The sequence below is a fragment of the Dysidea avara genome, chromosome 5 (assembly GCF_963678975.1).
Source record: "Dysidea avara chromosome 5, odDysAvar1.4, whole genome shotgun sequence".
Lineage (NCBI taxonomy): Eukaryota > Metazoa > Porifera > Demospongiae > Dictyoceratida > Dysideidae > Dysidea > Dysidea avara.
Genome location: NC_089276.1, coordinates 20,601,032 through 20,617,819, shown reverse-complemented (window position 1 = coordinate 20,617,819; position 16,788 = coordinate 20,601,032). Strand labels below are relative to the sequence as shown.

Genomic DNA, 16,788 nt, shown 5'->3' with positions numbered 1-16,788 from the left:
CGATGCTGGATGTAGTTTGTGCTGACATGCTCTATTCTTGCAAGCTTGGTTAGTCGTTGGCAATGAAAATTTGCTAAGGATAAATGGTATTTTCTGGTTGATACAACTATTTCTAAGGAGATAGATGTTGGCATGCCCTCACAGAAACTTTAAAAGCAGAATTTATTTGTTAATCCTCTAATCCAATCATTCACTGTCGCTTTAGCCTATGAAACAACCACTATAGTTTGACTGTTCTACATAATTGGACACCATTTCATCATGTTTGTAACTTCTAATCTTTCACAGTATGTCATTATTGAGCAATCAAATATTTAATAGAAATTAAATATCTGTAATGTTAACAATTTTAAAATCTGATTTATAAACCATCAGCAATACTTTCACACCCATAGCATAATTCAACCAGAGGCTTGATTTGACTGTATCTTAGATTTACAAGACTATACAATATACAGTTGTTACAAAATCACACAACTTCTCAAATACACACCACCTACTACCCGTGAAAGCCCCCAGCATCCTCAAAACCAGTGCTGGAATTTGCATCTTGTAAATGGCCCTTACATAACCCAAAATCAATGCACGCTCTGTATTACATGGTATTGCACTAATAGTTGCTAAGCCTCAGTGTTGGCCACTAGGATGTCAAGGCTGAACATGCTCTGTTCAAAGGTGTAGAAATTGCAGTATTTGGTGTGTGAGTGCACACATTTAATATCTTAAAAGTTTACCTGTCATATGCCTTCATCCTTGCCTTAATCAACCATTTTACCGTATCAGACAGGGGTGTCAGACAGAAGTCCCAGACGCTTTAAACAGTGCACAGTAATAAGAACGCAAAAAAAAACGCCTATAGGCGCTTACTGACTCGACCAGCGTTTCCGGTGTAACGTCATTTTTGTGGTTTAAAAGTGATCACGTGATCCGTAGGATGTCGTGGATTGCGCATCCGTGGTCATTTAAGCGTTTTGGGGCCATGGGCACACGTGATTAATAACCAATCACATTGAAGTAGCAATGCCCTGGTCTTATTCAAATGATTTGCGGTGGCGCATTGTCTGGCATCATGTTTGTTTAAGAAGGCCAGCTGAAGATGTGGCCAAGACACTTTTTGTTAGCGAAAGAACTGTGTTGAGGTATGCTGAGAGGTTTAACGCTACGGGTCAGGTGGAAAAACAGTACGACGAAATGGTTGCTGTTCTAAACTGAGCGAAAGCGATAAATACCTTTTAATTGACCTTATATTGTCTAATCCAGGAATATTTCTGAGAGAACTACAAGCAGAATTTCAGAAGGCAGGATGTCACGTTGATGTATCTACCATATGTCGTGCAGTGAATAAAATTGGGCTCAGTCGACAGAAGATTACACACATAGCTTTACAAAGATCAGAGTTACTGAGGGCACAGTTCATTGCTGAAATGTCTGCATTTGATCCAGCAATGATTTTATGGATAGACGAAACAGGCTGTGATAGGAGGAATGCGCTGCGTCAATATGGGTATGGCATTCGAGGTCTTGCTCCTCAGGACCACCAGCTGCAGCTCAGGGGAGTATGTTACTCTGCTATAGGCATACTATCAATGGATGGTGTGCAGGATGTGTACATTACAGAAAATACTGTCAATGGAGACACCTTTTTGTATACCCAGCTGTTGCCTCTTTTGATGCCATTTGATGGAATTAATCATAATTCCATAGTCGTTTTGGACAACGCTTCCATTCACCATACCGATGCTGCCGTGAATGCCATTTGTGGTGTTGGAGCCTTGGTAATTTCTTACCACCTTATTCACCAGACTTAAACCCAATAGAGTGTGTTTTTGGAGAAGTTAAACAGTTTCTGCAAGCTAATAACTTATTGCTGAATACATCACTGTCAATAGCAAGCATATTACTGATGGCATTTCAGTCAGTTACAGTGGATAACTGTAGACAATATATAAAGTTTTCTGGATACGTCTAAGAATATCATGCACAACTGATAACTTCAATTTTTCATTGACATGTATTTCAACTTTACTGATTAGAAGATACAAAAGCTACAGTGACATGTGCATACATACGCATACACACATTCATATTAAAATCATGAATTACGGGTGAAGTCTTGAACATAAAGTTAAGGTTTCAGCTTTGTAAGTTGGTCCAATATAGGTTTCTTCTGTTCAATAAATTCGGATTGTGTGATAGCACCACAATCAAATAGCTGATACAGATCTCGTAACTGTTGTAGGTAACTGGCCCTCAAGTTAGCCACTTTCCCTGGTGAGATTGATGTTGATGTACATAAATCAGGCTTGTTAGGAGCAGCACTAATTGAAGTGATATTCTTTGCCATTTCTGACATGGCATTTGTCAGGGCATGTACAGTACTATTACTGTTTGACGACTTCTGGCGACCACAGAATGCTGGAATGCCGGGTGGATCATCCAAAGACCTGTAATAATGTACGACTATACATAACACACCACATTATACTAGCTACCACATGCACACTTACTTGTGAGTACCAACATCAACCATTTCCCCCCAGAGTCTGTACTGAATGTTAGTAAATCTAGTTCTATGCCTTTCCCGTAACTGTGAGATTACAGATTCCACTCTCTTGTTCTTTTCTTCAAGTGCACTTAATTTCTTACGCTTCTTTTTTTGTGGCAAAGGATCATCACTGTCACTGCTATGTTCATTTTGCTTGGGTGCATAACACCACAAGGTGACACTCTCTCCGTTCATACCACATTTCCATACCTCATCGATGTCAGCTGAGGAACATATGGTCAGTTTGCTACCACCTTTTAGGTACCCTATTGAACAATCCAGGTCAGCTGAAATTAAACTTGCTCCAAACTGCTTCTCAACTCCGTTCGCATCAAAGTTGGTGTTAAAATGGCTTCTTTAGTCACTCCTCTAAGAACACAAGTCTCAAAATCCTTTTTCTTTAGTGGGTTGAATATTTTAACATTAAAACTCAACGTGGGTTTTACTGGTGTATTCACTGGCACAAGAGGACTGCGACTAGTAACAGCTGTGACTGGAGGAGTATTTCTTGACGCTTGACTGAGTAGATGTAACAACATTGGCAAAGAATTCTGAGTAGGTGGCGGGTTTCTTGGGGGAACAACAGGTGCATTATTGGACACCGGCACTGTCACAGTTTTTCCGTGCTCACTGGACGTCACTGTGGTGTTCCTTGCTCCCACCACATTCACAACTGTTGTGACCGTAGGCGTACTATTACCACCGAGATTACCGCCAGTATTTTCCGCGGACATTCTGCCACACCAAGACTTGCGCCAAGATCCAGTTGATCTCGTGCCTCAAACAAATTTCATTGGCTATTTTTGATTTCCCTAAACTTTCAAATGACCACGGATGCGCAATCCCCGATAACGAAACCCTATGGCTATACACATATAGTCTCGTGCCCAGCCGGGCTCGCGCTAATAGCGCGAGCCCGGCTGGGCACGAGACTAATACACATACGCACTCGTGTTAAATTCAACTTTTGTGGGAGTAACGAGTTTGCGGTAAATTGTTTACATGCTTGAGAGGTGCATGTTTATAGTCTGCGGAAACGGCTATTTCGACGGAAAACACGCTCCCTGGAATTGGCCAAAGAAAGTGAGAGGCGTGCTTATAGCCTTAGTATATAAGGAAAGCGACATATTGTTGTTAGCATTTCGTTTGGATCATACTTCAATCCTTCAGTTGTCTTATCTCGGAAGGAAAGTGGTATACTAAGGGTCGTGACTTCTGTGGCTCGAGAGCCGAGTCAGCCTGCTTCGTTCGACTAATGGCGGAAGGTGAGCTTGTTTGTTTGCTATAATCATACGTTTGAACACCTCGTTGAATACGTATGCAGCTTTCACAATACGTAAAGTTTAATTGTTGGTGTAAAGGATCTATGCAGTGACTGAAGGGTGTGACCATAGATTTTGGTGTGACGGTCTATTTTGACGCGCTGGTGAGCTGAGAGGTGGCGAAAGCCTTCAGTACTAAAGAAAACTTCAAAATTCCCATGTTTTTTCATATTAGACAGGAATGTTACATAACCACATATAAGGCCACTCCAAATAAATTCTGTTTCCCGTCCGCTGCCCGCATCTGGTTACTGCCAACTCTAAATATTCCATTATTCCGTATTCTTCCATTATTTCCGGTTATTCTTGCATACTGATAGACTCAGTAAAAGCTATCTTGAAACAGTGTCAGCTCACTTGTCAGCAGTGCTATCAAGTCAGCACAAACGTCGCGTTTGTGTTATTTTTGCAACTTACTAAGGAAGGAACAAGCTTAAGCATGCTTTTATGCAGCCTATTTGGCTGTTCCAGACAAATAATGGCTTGAAAGGCTAGCCAATCTTATAATGAAAAATGGAAATGGACCGCCCGCCCGCATGCGAATATGCCAGTGTCCAGGACGGGAAACAGAGAATTTATTTGGAGTGGCCTAAACATTACACTGACTCCTCCGGTTCTTCTTACCCGGTTAGTGATTTGTAGTGATATACGCGCTTGCACTTGCCCATTGCGTTTCCAAGATTTTTTGCAATTTCTTGATGCGTGACATATTTCAAGAAAGTATTTAACCAGCACCCCATGAAAATGAAACTGATAAGTACCACCTGTACTAAGCTAATTTTGCACCGCAGTCCCCGAGGAGTAGGTAACGACCTGAAATTTCGTAGATCACTTCTGAAATTATTTTGGAAAGATGGAATATTGCCTGAAATTTGTGCAGTTTTAAAGATGAAATTTGACAATAGAAAAGATGCAACAAAATTAATGAAATTTTACGGAGCCTATAATTTACGGATTTACTAATTTTTGAATTACTGAATTTTACGGAGATATTTGAACTGAAATTTGTCTTGAAAGATGAAATATGGGCAGTCATATTTTTGAAAGATGAATATATGGACAGTCATCTTTGAAAGTTCGTAGGTCGTTACCTATCCCTCGGCAGTCCCTGCAGCGGCCGTTAAATTTGTCTACACATTCTCTCGATGGCTGAAGTTTTTAGAAATCCTGAAATCTTTGTGAGGGACTTGTCAATCGATGTAAATTGGAAGAAATTTAAATACTTATGTGACAGTGGGTTATTATGGGTGGTAGAAACTGGTGTTGAAATTCACATTATCACAAAACCAGCAAACATGTTTACAAAGCTACCATCACAAGTGATGTAAAGACCTAGTGAAGCTTTTTCCTTCACACAGCAACAAACAAAAGACAGAATTTTCAGGCGCATAATATATTTGATACATGCTCTCAACTCTGGACACTTGTTGTAATAGAGGGGTCTGTAAACATGCTGTAGCTACAAGATTTAAGATTTTTGGCAAGACTTCATGGTTTCATTGTATGATTTCAAGATTTCATGTAGTATAGCTATACAGTAGAATACTTGAACCAAGTGATGTGTTAGTATCCGGAAATGTATGGAAATTCTGTTGCAAAGTAAAATTTCAAAAATCTCTACAAGCTATAAAAAATTTCAGGACCCGTGGATGTAAATTCAAATAGGTACAAATGACCCAATGTTTTATCTGTAATTCAAACTACCGAATATTTTGGTAGTAATGACCCAAGGATGTTCCTAGTAAGTATGTAGGTGGAAGCACAAGTGATGCTGCATGTACAAAAGTATGCAGGAAATATATAGAATTTCGTAACATTTTAAAAACAATTTGAATTTATTTCAAGGAGGCTGTACAGGATTTTAAGGAAAACATAGATACTTCCATTACAGTTATGTTTTAAACAATGCTTCAATAATTTATTAGTGACCAAATTTGACAAAACCAGGCTTCCACATACTTTCAGCTCTTTGAGGGCTGGGACAAAGCTTCTAATGTTTAAAGGTTATTATAAGTAAACTTTGAATTATAAAAGTATCCTTTGAAGCTTCTGCACTCATAGTCTACAAAAGAATTGCAAATAAATGTTGTTAGTGTTATTGTAGCTGCTTATTCATCTTGTGCAATCGATGTTCATCTCTTCACAATCAATCTTCGCGTGTCATGCCCACTATTAAACCATTGCAGTTTAGCTTGCTACTGTAGTTGTAGCCTTAAAGTGATAGATAATGGATAATGCATGATGTAATCATATGATGTAACTTATTTTTTCATGAAAAATTTCATGATTACTACTCACTCCTTCCTATCCTCTGGGCCTACCAATACTTTTTAAACCAGGTGTGTGCCTACAGCCGGCCTTTGACCAACTGTGGGTACATGTATGGTTTAGAAATGTATGTACTGTATGTACTGCTATATTCAGATGCAAGCATTGATCTGAACATTGTGTATACTCTATAATCATTATGACATATATTATTGTCACATTTCAGCTTCCTCTCCTTCTCTTGAAGTGTTCACAAATTCTGTAGTCTTGCTTATTTCTGGTGCAATGGGCAACTGGGAAGAGAACTGGCAGGCCAATCACTAATTGATAAATGAATAACCATTACACACACACACACACCCACATGCACACACACACACACACACACACACACACACACACACACACACACCCACACACACACACACACACACACACACACACACACACACACACACACACACACACATACACACACACACACACACACACGCACGCGCGCACACACACACACAACTATATACTTCAAAATAATAAGTACATAAGTTTGGCAAGAAATTGGATGCTGAAGTTCGCAAAGGAGAAAAACTTTATTCAAAATACAAATTGGGAGAACTCCATCTGGTGTGCTGATGTGTTATATCCTGCATATAGGTCTGAGTCAAATATGCAGTGCGCAAAATAACAGTCGGGACACTGACAATTTCCAGTCAATTACACTAGTTGTCAGGCCATAATTGAATTTGTCCGGAAACAATGTCCTTTCAAGGTATAGCACTGAGTTTAGAGTGTGATAGTAGGGCCAGACATAGTGACATTGGCATGTAATTGAGTTATGGTTTGTGGTGTGACCACAAAGCCATTCCCAAGAGACCAACAGGTTACAGTACACACGTTGTGCTAGCCTATTGACTTAGGTACTTGGCAAATGTACTTATAACCTGTTAGCCATTACTAGCTTTTACTTGTGGTATTCATCTGTAAAAATTGGAGTTCATTTTTTTACAATTGATGTTCGTTTAAATAGAGGCATTATTTCAAAGCAGCAGTAGTAAAGTTTGATTACATAGCTATTATACTACTAAGGTAATTCTCCTTTCCTACAAATGCTCCTGTAATGGCACTGAATTTTATAGGACCTCTTATATGTGACCAAAACCCTAAAATGTTGTACTTTTCTGATCTGTCACTATTAGTGAGTGAAAGAAATAATCAGTTGTACAGTACATTGGTGACCCCAATGCTTGAAACAAATAATTAGGCAAAAAAGGAGAAACACAAAAAATATTAAATGTCCGGACAAGTTGATTTATGTCCACTCAACTTTCATGTTGTCCTGACAGTGTGTCAGCACATGTCTAAAAAGTTATTTCATGCACTGAATATGCTCACAATTTTGTCCAAAATGCTTTCAGGAATTTCCTAAACTTTTCACCTATTATACTCTTCAGTGTTCCCATTATGCTTTCATTTAGGTTAGCAATATTTCTTACGGTAATTTTGGAACACTTTAATGCTTTATTAGGTATTTTACTACAAAGTGATTGTTCTATTAGAGAGTATTGATCTAAGGAGCTACGTACAATGCATTTGAGTGCAGTTAGCCATTCCATTGACTGCTCTATTAGGGAGTGTCACTCTATTTTCATGGAATTAAGCTTCATATACAGTGTAGTTTGAAATATCCACTAGCATTCACACTCCAGCCTATTATGCTTTTTGTTATACTGGAATATTTGACGGAAGACTAATCCTGCACATATGTACATGTGTGTGCTGATGTGTCCTATCCTGCATGGGTGTGCTGGCATGTGTGTATTATATCTGGCACGTGTGTGTGTTTGTGTGTGTGTGTGTGCGTGTGTTGTGTGTGTGTGTGTTGTGTGTGCGTGTGTGTGTGTTGTGTGTGTGTTGTGTGTGTGTTTGTGTGCGTGTGTTGTGTGTGTGTTTGTGTATGTGTGTGTGTGTGTGTGTGCGTGTGTGTTGTGTGTGTTTGTGTGTGTGTGCGTGTGTGTGTTTGTGTGTGTGTTTGTGTGTGTGTGTGCGTGTGTGTGTGTGTGTGTGTGCTGATGTGTCCTATAGCTATGTGCACATGTGTATGTGCTGATGTGTTATATCAAGCAAACAGTAAGTGCCCATATTGCTCTCCTTGGTTTGTCCATACTGCTCGCCTTGTTGGCCCATTTGCAACCCAAATGTTCGTGCGGTGGTTGGGTGGCTGAAGGCCTCACGTAGTGAAGACATAACATGCAGCTGTGCATGGAGAAACCAAAGTACTTAAGGGCATGCATAATATTGATGTAAGTATATGTTCATTATAACTTGTGTTTATTGTCAGTATGGGGTGAAGCTTACACTGTAACCGTGAAGATTTAGCGATGAAATATGACCAATAGCTATTAATGTTGTATACGTGTCTAACACCATCAATTCCTTCGCATAAAAAGGAAGGGTCTGGTGAAATACAGATCCCATATCAGTTCTGGAGGAATGCAATTATGCTACCATCAAGTAACTTGGACGTAGTGTCAACTTTCATATACATACGTATGTACTTGCATTCAGCATTAGCCAACAAATGTCAAACGGTACTTGTAATTGCTTTTAACTGTATTCTGCATACACATGAAAGTATACAAAGAGTGTTTGTATATTCACACATTCCATTTATTAAGTGATAAATAACAATGTCACTCATCACATTGGGATGGCTAGCACAGGACTTCTGCAATAGCTCTGATATGGGATTTATATTTTCTCCTTATAGCAAAACATACCTGTCAATTTTGTTGCTTCTGTGCTATCTATAATAACCAAGAAGTAGACTGCCAAACTTTCAGCATTTTATGTTGGAGAGTATGTAATAGTGCTATTCAGCCGATTTGTACAGCAACTACATGGCAAATAAATTACAGGTGTTTAATTAGTTGATCATGACTCATGAATGAAACAAGCTACATGTACAAAGACAGAACTTGGTTCAATCTGTTCATTATGAACAGGCAAATCCATCAAGGTATGTAGCTCTTTTCCTGTATGTCAAAAGAAGAAAGTCATTCCAACAATGAATTGACAAGGTACTGCATGATTGTTACCATGGTAGTACACTTATATACAATGTGATAGAAGTAAAGTTTACTGTGAATTCACTTTATTTCTACCAGATAGCAAACAAATTGCCTACAGCTTACATGCCCTTTTACTGTATGAGCATGAAACAAAGATCTTCCCAATCTCCAAATCTGATGGTGTATAAAGTTTTATTGATTAAAGCCTTGTTTCATATCAACGAAGTTAAAATGCGTACAAATTTTCATATGTGGAACACGTATTTTTACCCAGTACCCTTGAACATATTTTTACAGCAAAATATTATTTTCCAAAAATGGTAGGTTTTTGATCATCTGGCCACATATTTCTCAGCTTCCTTCTTATATAAAGGGGTGTGTGTCTCAAAATTCCTTTTCCATTGCAAATGTGTTAAATTGTTGGTAGGGTGTCAGTTCTTTGACTTAGGAATAAATGGGAATCGTTCATAATTTGCATCACACATTGTGCTGAAGATACATTTTGCATACTGTTTTAATGCTGTGTATTGGGAAAGAAAATGACTGCTTTGCTTAATATTAAAATTATATAGTGCATGCACCATTCTTTCATCATACAGTACGATAGTATTGTATAGTAGGGATGGTGAAGGTGTGGGTATGGCCGGTGAAGGTGTGGGTATGGCCAGTGATATAATATAACCCAAAAACTTGTCTCGATCTTTCCTGTTAACATAATGACAGTATTGGTTGGGTAAAATTAAAGTGTCTTCAGAATGACCCGAAACGTTTCTGTCAAGCTGCTACAGAATTTTATACAAAGATTATTCAACGATTATTCAACGGAATTTTCTACTGCCTGCCTGTCTGCCTGATGCCTTCAGTCAAGCATAGTGGAAAACTGGCTACAGATACAGCCCTAATCCTTCATAGAAACGTTTCTAATTTGCTTAAGAAAAAAACCTTTGGTATATTACTAAACATATAATGAGTGCACTATTGTGTTACCTTTTATCCTTTCCCATTAGTCAAGGTTCTCCACTGATATATAGTGTTAACAGACTATAGTAGGGCTTCCATCTACTGGTGTACATTGCATCAAACTATTTGAATACACATGGCGTTGCACCAAATTATTTGAACACATGTGGCTCAGTGGTTTTTGAAGTTGACAGTTGATATTGTAATTGTAATGTTTCAACAGGGATTCCACTCAGTGAGACACTGATATCGTTCAGTGAGAGTGACTTGTTCAATATCACTGAGAACTAGCAGAGTTGGGGGTAACTCGTTACAAATGTAACGCGTTACGTAATAAAATAGGGCATGTGGGCACATGAATTTTACCTACTTTTTCACACTTTCATCACTCATAACTTTTTATGCCATTATGCTATGACTATGCAATTTTCAGCTCTTAGTAAGAATTCAATTGGCTTTATGATGTGAGTTACAGAATACAAATTTTCTCTTCCAGCATTGAGATATGACCTGTAGTGTAACATAGTGTAGTTTGTGCACACATGCCCTGTTTTCGCAGGCCCGGTCACATATTACAGTAACGAGTAATATAACGTGTTACATGACAAAGTAGCGAGTAATATGTAACGGATATTACATCTGGAAATTGTAACGAATGTAACGCGTTACTTCCTTTTAAGGCGAATTGTATCCAGGCACGTGATTGATTGCATTTTGGGTCCAGACAAGACTGCAGATAGTGTTTTAGGCATGGACAAAGTATGATAGTGTATGGGGAGTGCCCTTGAGGCCAAGATACAACAACAAAGTATGTATTTGTGGCTGAACTACACGAGAGAAACACATGTCTCGTTCGTGTCACTTGTAGTTGTAGGCTGGTACCTTGCATGTATTTAGAAGGTTGGACTTACTTTATAGTTTGTAACGAACAACTATAATATGTAATATTATTACTAGTTACAGCCCTCAGAGTAGCTAGTAATATGTAACTCGTTACTTTTTTCAGTAAGTAATATGTAACTGTAGCACACTACATCATGTAAAAGTAACGAGCAATATGTAACTAGTTCCATTTTTAGAGTAACGACCCCAACTCTGCGAACTAGTCATGTGCACATAAGTGAATATAGTTTAGTGATTTGTAAGAGTTGTTTTCCAGTAAAGTTAACTGGCAAAGTTGCTTGTGTTTCTAAATGCCGTGCTAAACACATTATTTTGTTTGCTGTGACCACCACTACTGTTGTTTAGTTACATGAATCCAGCTTACTACAGTTTAGCAATTTATATATAGTGGTGTGTTATGCTAGTTGATTGCTTGCATAATATATAGTGCTGTGATTACCTCTATAATAATAATTGTGATTGGTTTTGTGAAAAGCAGGGTATTTAGTAGTCATGAGCTTGCAAAAAAAGTTCACAAACAAGCATAAGGAAAAATTAGGAATTTTAAATTAGAGTAGGGAGAGTGTATAGTACTGCAAATAAAAAGCACTGAGTCTGAAACAAGCTGGATCAGAGTAGTACGTAATGTCCAAATACTATAAAACAATAATAAGTAAATATCCCTAATGTGCAATTTGAGTGTAGCACAGTAGGGATATTCATTTCTTATTGTTTTACAGTATTTGGACATTACGTACCACTCCGATCTAGCTTGTTTCAGTACTTTTTATTGCAGTACGATACACTGTCCCTACTCTAATTTAAAATTCCTAATTTTTTCTTATACTTATAGTTTAAATGTGGTATACATAATCTAGTAGGGGTCACCTACTTCTTGTGCAAGTGCACTGGATGTGCAGTATAATGCATTATACTGTATGTGACTGAATATTGGAAAATCACCCATAAGGATGCATTGTTTGTTCACAGAAAATCATATTTTTAATTATATTAAAGCACTGTAACTCACCAGCCCTAGCAGCGATGCATAATATACGCAATTGTCACCCCAGATGGATAGCAGCTATTCATGACCTTTAAGAGTATTTGCTGATCACAGTAATCCTTGTAGAGTTTCTTGTCATTTTAGATAAGACTGTTCACTAGTGTTGCTGTACCAGTGTAAAAGGATGAATTGTGAGGGTGGTGGAGTGGGAATAAAAAGACCTCAAAATGGATGGGGATGGTAATTGAAGGCACCAGGTCACAAAATAACCTGTCAGAGGCATTACACAATCAGCTTCTTATTCATCTCCTTGTTCATCTGTCCAGAGTGTTTGAACCCTCTCCTGGTCTTCTCAGAGCTTAAACGCATCTGTTATGGTAATAAAGGCTGCCAGAAAACAGTTTGTTGTAGTAGACATGACAGCAAGGATAGTATGGAAATTGTTAGCCTGATAGTGCCAGCAACTTCATGCCAGTGTTGCATTGTCAACTTTCAGTAGTCATAAGGCTATTACTCAAGGAACAAAAAAATGTATTGAAGACATATGGGAACGTAAATATAAGGCAACATAGCGTAGCAGTGAATAGAGTGCTACAGCTGAATAGCATCAAAAGTTGTCAGCCACCTAATATTATCTCATTTAGCATTAGAAAACTAGAAAAGTTCTGCTGTTTAAGCCTGGCAATTTAATTATAACACTATATTTCCAATACAATTTGTATGGGTTGAAGTAATACTACTGCATTAATTGCATACAGGTAAAAACATTTCAAGCTATGAATAGCATCTAACCTGAACTATGGTCACCTAAACATCAAAACTGTATCTGACTTTAGCTGATTTGATATTGACATAGGCTGGCAAATTTTAGTTATTTGAATTTTTAAAGCCACAATTTTCAATTAACAACGTAATAAAGCCTTGAAGGACTACCACAGGAGTTTTCTATCGAGAACAAAGTCATAAACCTCCAATACACCACTTAATTAGGGGAATTCTCTGCATCTAACCACTCATAACCAGGGGAATTCCCTCCAAACACACACATAGCAGTTAGCACTCTTACTCTCTATGTCTATATATCTCTCTCTCTCTTACACACACACACACGCACGCACGCATGCACGCACGCACACACACAAACACACACTGTTTAAGTATTCAACTTACCACCGGCTGGGAATACACAGAATCTAGTACACTGTAATCTTTTTACTTTTACTGACACTTGTACAGTTTCTCGGCATGGTGATGACTTCCTCGCATGAATTACGGATCTCTGCATAGAATTGGTTTCCAGGATTGTTACAAAGGATTAAGGCGGGAAATAGTCAGATAACCTTCCAGAGCTCAATCCAACTAAGTACAGCTATTCAGCACTCTCTGGATATAAAACATTAATTTTGGTAAAGTAGTTAGCTGAAACCAGCACCTTTTTTCTTAAAAATAAAAATAAAATAAAAAACGAGAGAAAGGATTTTATAACACTGTTAATGCCCTGTTACACATACAGAAGATATAGTTACACCATTAGCTGGTTGGGCAGCTGTACCAGACAGTGTGCCAACCACCCCCTCTCCTAACCCACAAGTGTGATTTCAAACACATCGCGTGAGATTACATGACTATATGATAAAAATTAAAAACATTTACACATATTGTATTAGTAGTTCAGTCATCTTTCCCTATAAAAAAAGTCAAAATATGGTACTTTAAAACATTATTGCACTAATGCATGCATGCGGGCACATGAACACATGCATGCACACATACATACACACGTACATATGCACACATACATCACAGCACAGCACAGAGCAGCACATACTACAAAAGTAACACAGTTGTTAGCATACAAGTAAATAGATTAATTAATTAATTAAATCCGTGGCTAATTGTATATGCCATCACTACTGAAGGTACCATACATGACAATAATACCAGCAAAAATTAGAAAGAAAGAGACACACAGAGATAATGATTATGCCAATGCGCACGCTCTATTAGAGTGTTTTGTAAGCCTTTAACCGTGTCCCTTGCTGTACACCCAAAGTTGGTAATGGTATCAATTTGCACCCATATGGTTGAAATCAAGCCACATACATTAACACAAATAATTAATGTTTACACATAGCAACTTGATTCCTTTTAAAGTATATAGTAGCTATAGACGTTTAGAAGCTACGTAAGTGGTTTTAAGAAGTTTTGTTTCATGAAATCAGCCTGCTACCAAACATTCTCCCAAATTTGTAATGGGAGCAAATCCACATTTGAGGGCTACCACATTAATTCAAGATAAGCTCACATACACACTCTAAACTCTATATCATGCACACCACAAGATTTCAGAAATCTTAATGAAAACTCTGATGAAATTCTCAAGCCCTGTGTCCACACCATTGGCAAGGTAGACTCAAATCTCATAAAGACTGTGATTTTTCAATACACTGAAAATCCTGAAATACTGTATTTCTGAATGCTTGGATTCTGATACACATTCTTAACCTGTTGGTGCCCGGAGCGCCAACCTGTTTGTGGATATTTTTCAGTTGCCATATTAAACCATTGTGATCCATACTATATAACAATAAAGTGCAGCACAACAGTATGTGTACAATTTCTTGTTTTAGGAAAAAAAGGTTTTAAATTTGGTCAAAAACCACCACCACTCACTGAGGAAATCAAGGGAATACTTGACGATTATTCCGATGGGCAAATATTTAAGGTAATTTAAATAACATTGTTACGGAGTATAATTTGTTTTATAGTGCAAAAATGCTACAATTAAATCAGCCAAAACATTAATGCCTTTCCATGAATTTCCCTACTTTTACATAGCAGTGTAAGAACAGTTGTGTCTGCAACCACAATTTTTCATGAATTTTTGTAAACCACAAATAAAGTATTCTACTGTAATGTGATTTATGATGCTGCTCAAAATATTTGTTCTTGGTTTGCAAGGTATATTACATGTATAATTCAAACCCATAGCAAAGCAAAAAAATGGTCAGGCTATTACTGTATCTGCACAAAAACAGCAAGTCGTGAAAAATGGTGTGGCCTAAGCCTGGGCGAAAGAAGTTGTGAAATCAAAGGTGGCAGCCAAGAAATGACTGCAATGATGTTTATATACTAATAAGTTTTAAGAATGCATGCAGCCATTATTAAAATTTATTAGTATTAACATCATTACTTGGTCGCCACCTTAGATTTCACAACTTTTTTCACCCAGGCTTTTAGGCTGCACCCCCCACAGCTTGGCTATTTTTGTGCTTCTTTTTGTACTTTGGTCCCAAAACCAACCTATAGTTGACTTTGGAGTTTGTTTTTAACTCACATTTCTTCGGGTAAGTAGAATTCAAGAAAAACGGGACGGGAACAGAAAGTGGGAACAGGAAAGACTCACGGAAAATACCTGATAAAGGTCATCATGCAATTATACAGGTTGGACAGGTAAAATTTTACAGCACAATGTTTCTTTGCGGCATTGTTTGGATCCTTTCACTAAAACGATCAAAACACTCTAACAGAGCAGTCGCCTGTATTAAAACACTCCAATAGAACAGTCAAAAATGTTTTGCTGACTATCCACCATGGACCCACATTGATGGCCTGTGAATTTATGTGCTATAGCTGTCATAGATTAGGTATATAGACTAGCTAAGTCATCAATATTGAAAGTTAGCTACACCTTTGAAACCATAATTTAAAAAAATTCAACTATTAAATATTGAAATAGCACTGATATGAAAACTGAGATTCACAAAGTACTCTAGTTAACTGGCAGTGCCTATTATAGGCTAGAGCTGTACCGATATGAGATTTTGGCATGTACCGATATCTGATATGGATACCACCAAAAGAAGCTGATAACCGATAGTCGATCCGATATTTGCATTACAAACAAAAGTCATAGTTAATCTATGCAAAAGTGTACAGTTACCTACTCTACAACAACACGTGGATATATTCATTGCTCACTCTATGCCTGTGGTAATAGTAGCTTGGGTCTCTATTGTGCAATCCAGACAATTAGACACCCACAGACATTTTTATGCATACTCCCATGGAGCCTTAAACGGATATTTCTGCATTACTCCGCATTTTATTGGCTTGTGTGAAGGCTGGTACAGTAGGTTTTCTTGTGACTGTTCTTTTATTACAAAGGTACTATATATAACTGCTTCATTTATTTAAAACTGATAAGCTTTCCAGCAGCAAACACTAGAATTGTGTGTATTTGTATGGCTTCTCGTAGCGTAGCGCTTGCTGTCCAGTGAACAATAAGTCACTGCTACTGAACAGCCACATGGATAACATAGAAAACCAATATTATAATCCGTTTATGTACAAACTATTGCTGTATAAATATCGGTAGCGATATCGGTCCTCGTACTGTTCTGTACCGATGCCGATACTGGTAAAAATTGCCATATCGGTGGCCGATATTTTGGCCAATCCGATTATCAGTACAGCTCTATTATAGGCTTCGAAAACTGCACCTATACTGCTTCCAGATAAGAAGTCATATGATGGGAGTATGCATGTAGCACTGGTATGCTTGTCAAGCTGGAGTGGCTGCAAGAGGAGTCCCCCGGGCCATGACTGCTTAGTTTCCGCATTGGAGCCATGCACCTACGCATACTTCAGCTGCCACATGCCCATCATGTGACATTTTCCTGAGGTTGCAGGTACAACTTCCCGCATCTATATGTAGGTACTGTCAGTTAATTAGAA

At 38.1% G+C, this 16,788-nt stretch overlaps 2 protein-coding genes and 1 long non-coding RNA gene across 3 annotated transcripts in view; 2 read left to right on the top strand and 1 right to left on the bottom strand.

The window, feature by feature from the left end:
• Nucleotides 1-1,020: 1,020 nt before the first annotated feature.
• On the top strand, nt 1,021-1,808 carry LOC136255094 (uncharacterized). Its single transcript, XM_066047814.1, has 2 exons — nt 1,021-1,165; nt 1,261-1,808. The coding sequence occupies exons 1-2, from the start codon at nt 1,021-1,023 to the stop codon at nt 1,806-1,808; spliced, it is 693 nt and encodes a 230-aa protein (XP_065903886.1).
• A 177-nt stretch (nt 1,809-1,985) lies between these two features.
• On the bottom strand, nt 1,986-2,790 carry LOC136256266 (uncharacterized). The gene is made up of 2 exons (XM_066049193.1): nt 2,508-2,790; nt 1,986-2,444 (listed from the first exon to the last, which is right to left on the bottom strand). Exons 1-2 carry the CDS (start codon nt 2,738-2,740, stop codon nt 2,126-2,128), a joined length of 552 nt encoding a protein of 183 aa, XP_065905265.1. The 5' UTR covers nt 2,741-2,790; the 3' UTR covers nt 1,986-2,125.
• Nucleotides 2,791-3,563: 773 nt separating this feature from the next.
• LOC136255764 (uncharacterized) overlaps nt 3,564-16,788 on the top strand; it is a 29,324-nt gene continuing 16,099 nt past the window's right edge. The window contains exons 1-2 of the long non-coding RNA XR_010701099.1: nt 3,564-3,810; nt 14,682-14,776. This is a non-coding gene — a long non-coding RNA (uncharacterized lncRNA). The remainder of the gene's footprint in view (nt 3,811-14,681; nt 14,777-16,788) is intronic.

Bases quoted from the DNA above. Each gene is read 5' to 3' on its own strand.
- LOC136255094 (XM_066047814.1), top strand. From the start codon at position 1,021: ATGCCCTGGTCTTATTCAAATGATTTGCGGTGGCGCATTGTCTGGCAT. The intron at 1,166-1,260 runs GTCAGGTGGAAA...TGTCTAATCCAG, and splicing joins TGAGAGGTTTAACGCTACGG to GAATATTTCTGAGAGAACTA.
- LOC136256266 (XM_066049193.1), bottom strand. From the start codon at position 2,740: ATGAACGGAGAGAGTGTCACCTTGTGGTGTTATGCACCCAAGCAAAAT. The intron at 2,445-2,507 runs GTAAGTGTGCAT...ACATTATTACAG, and splicing joins GTTGATGTTGGTACTCACAA to GTCTTTGGATGATCCACCCG.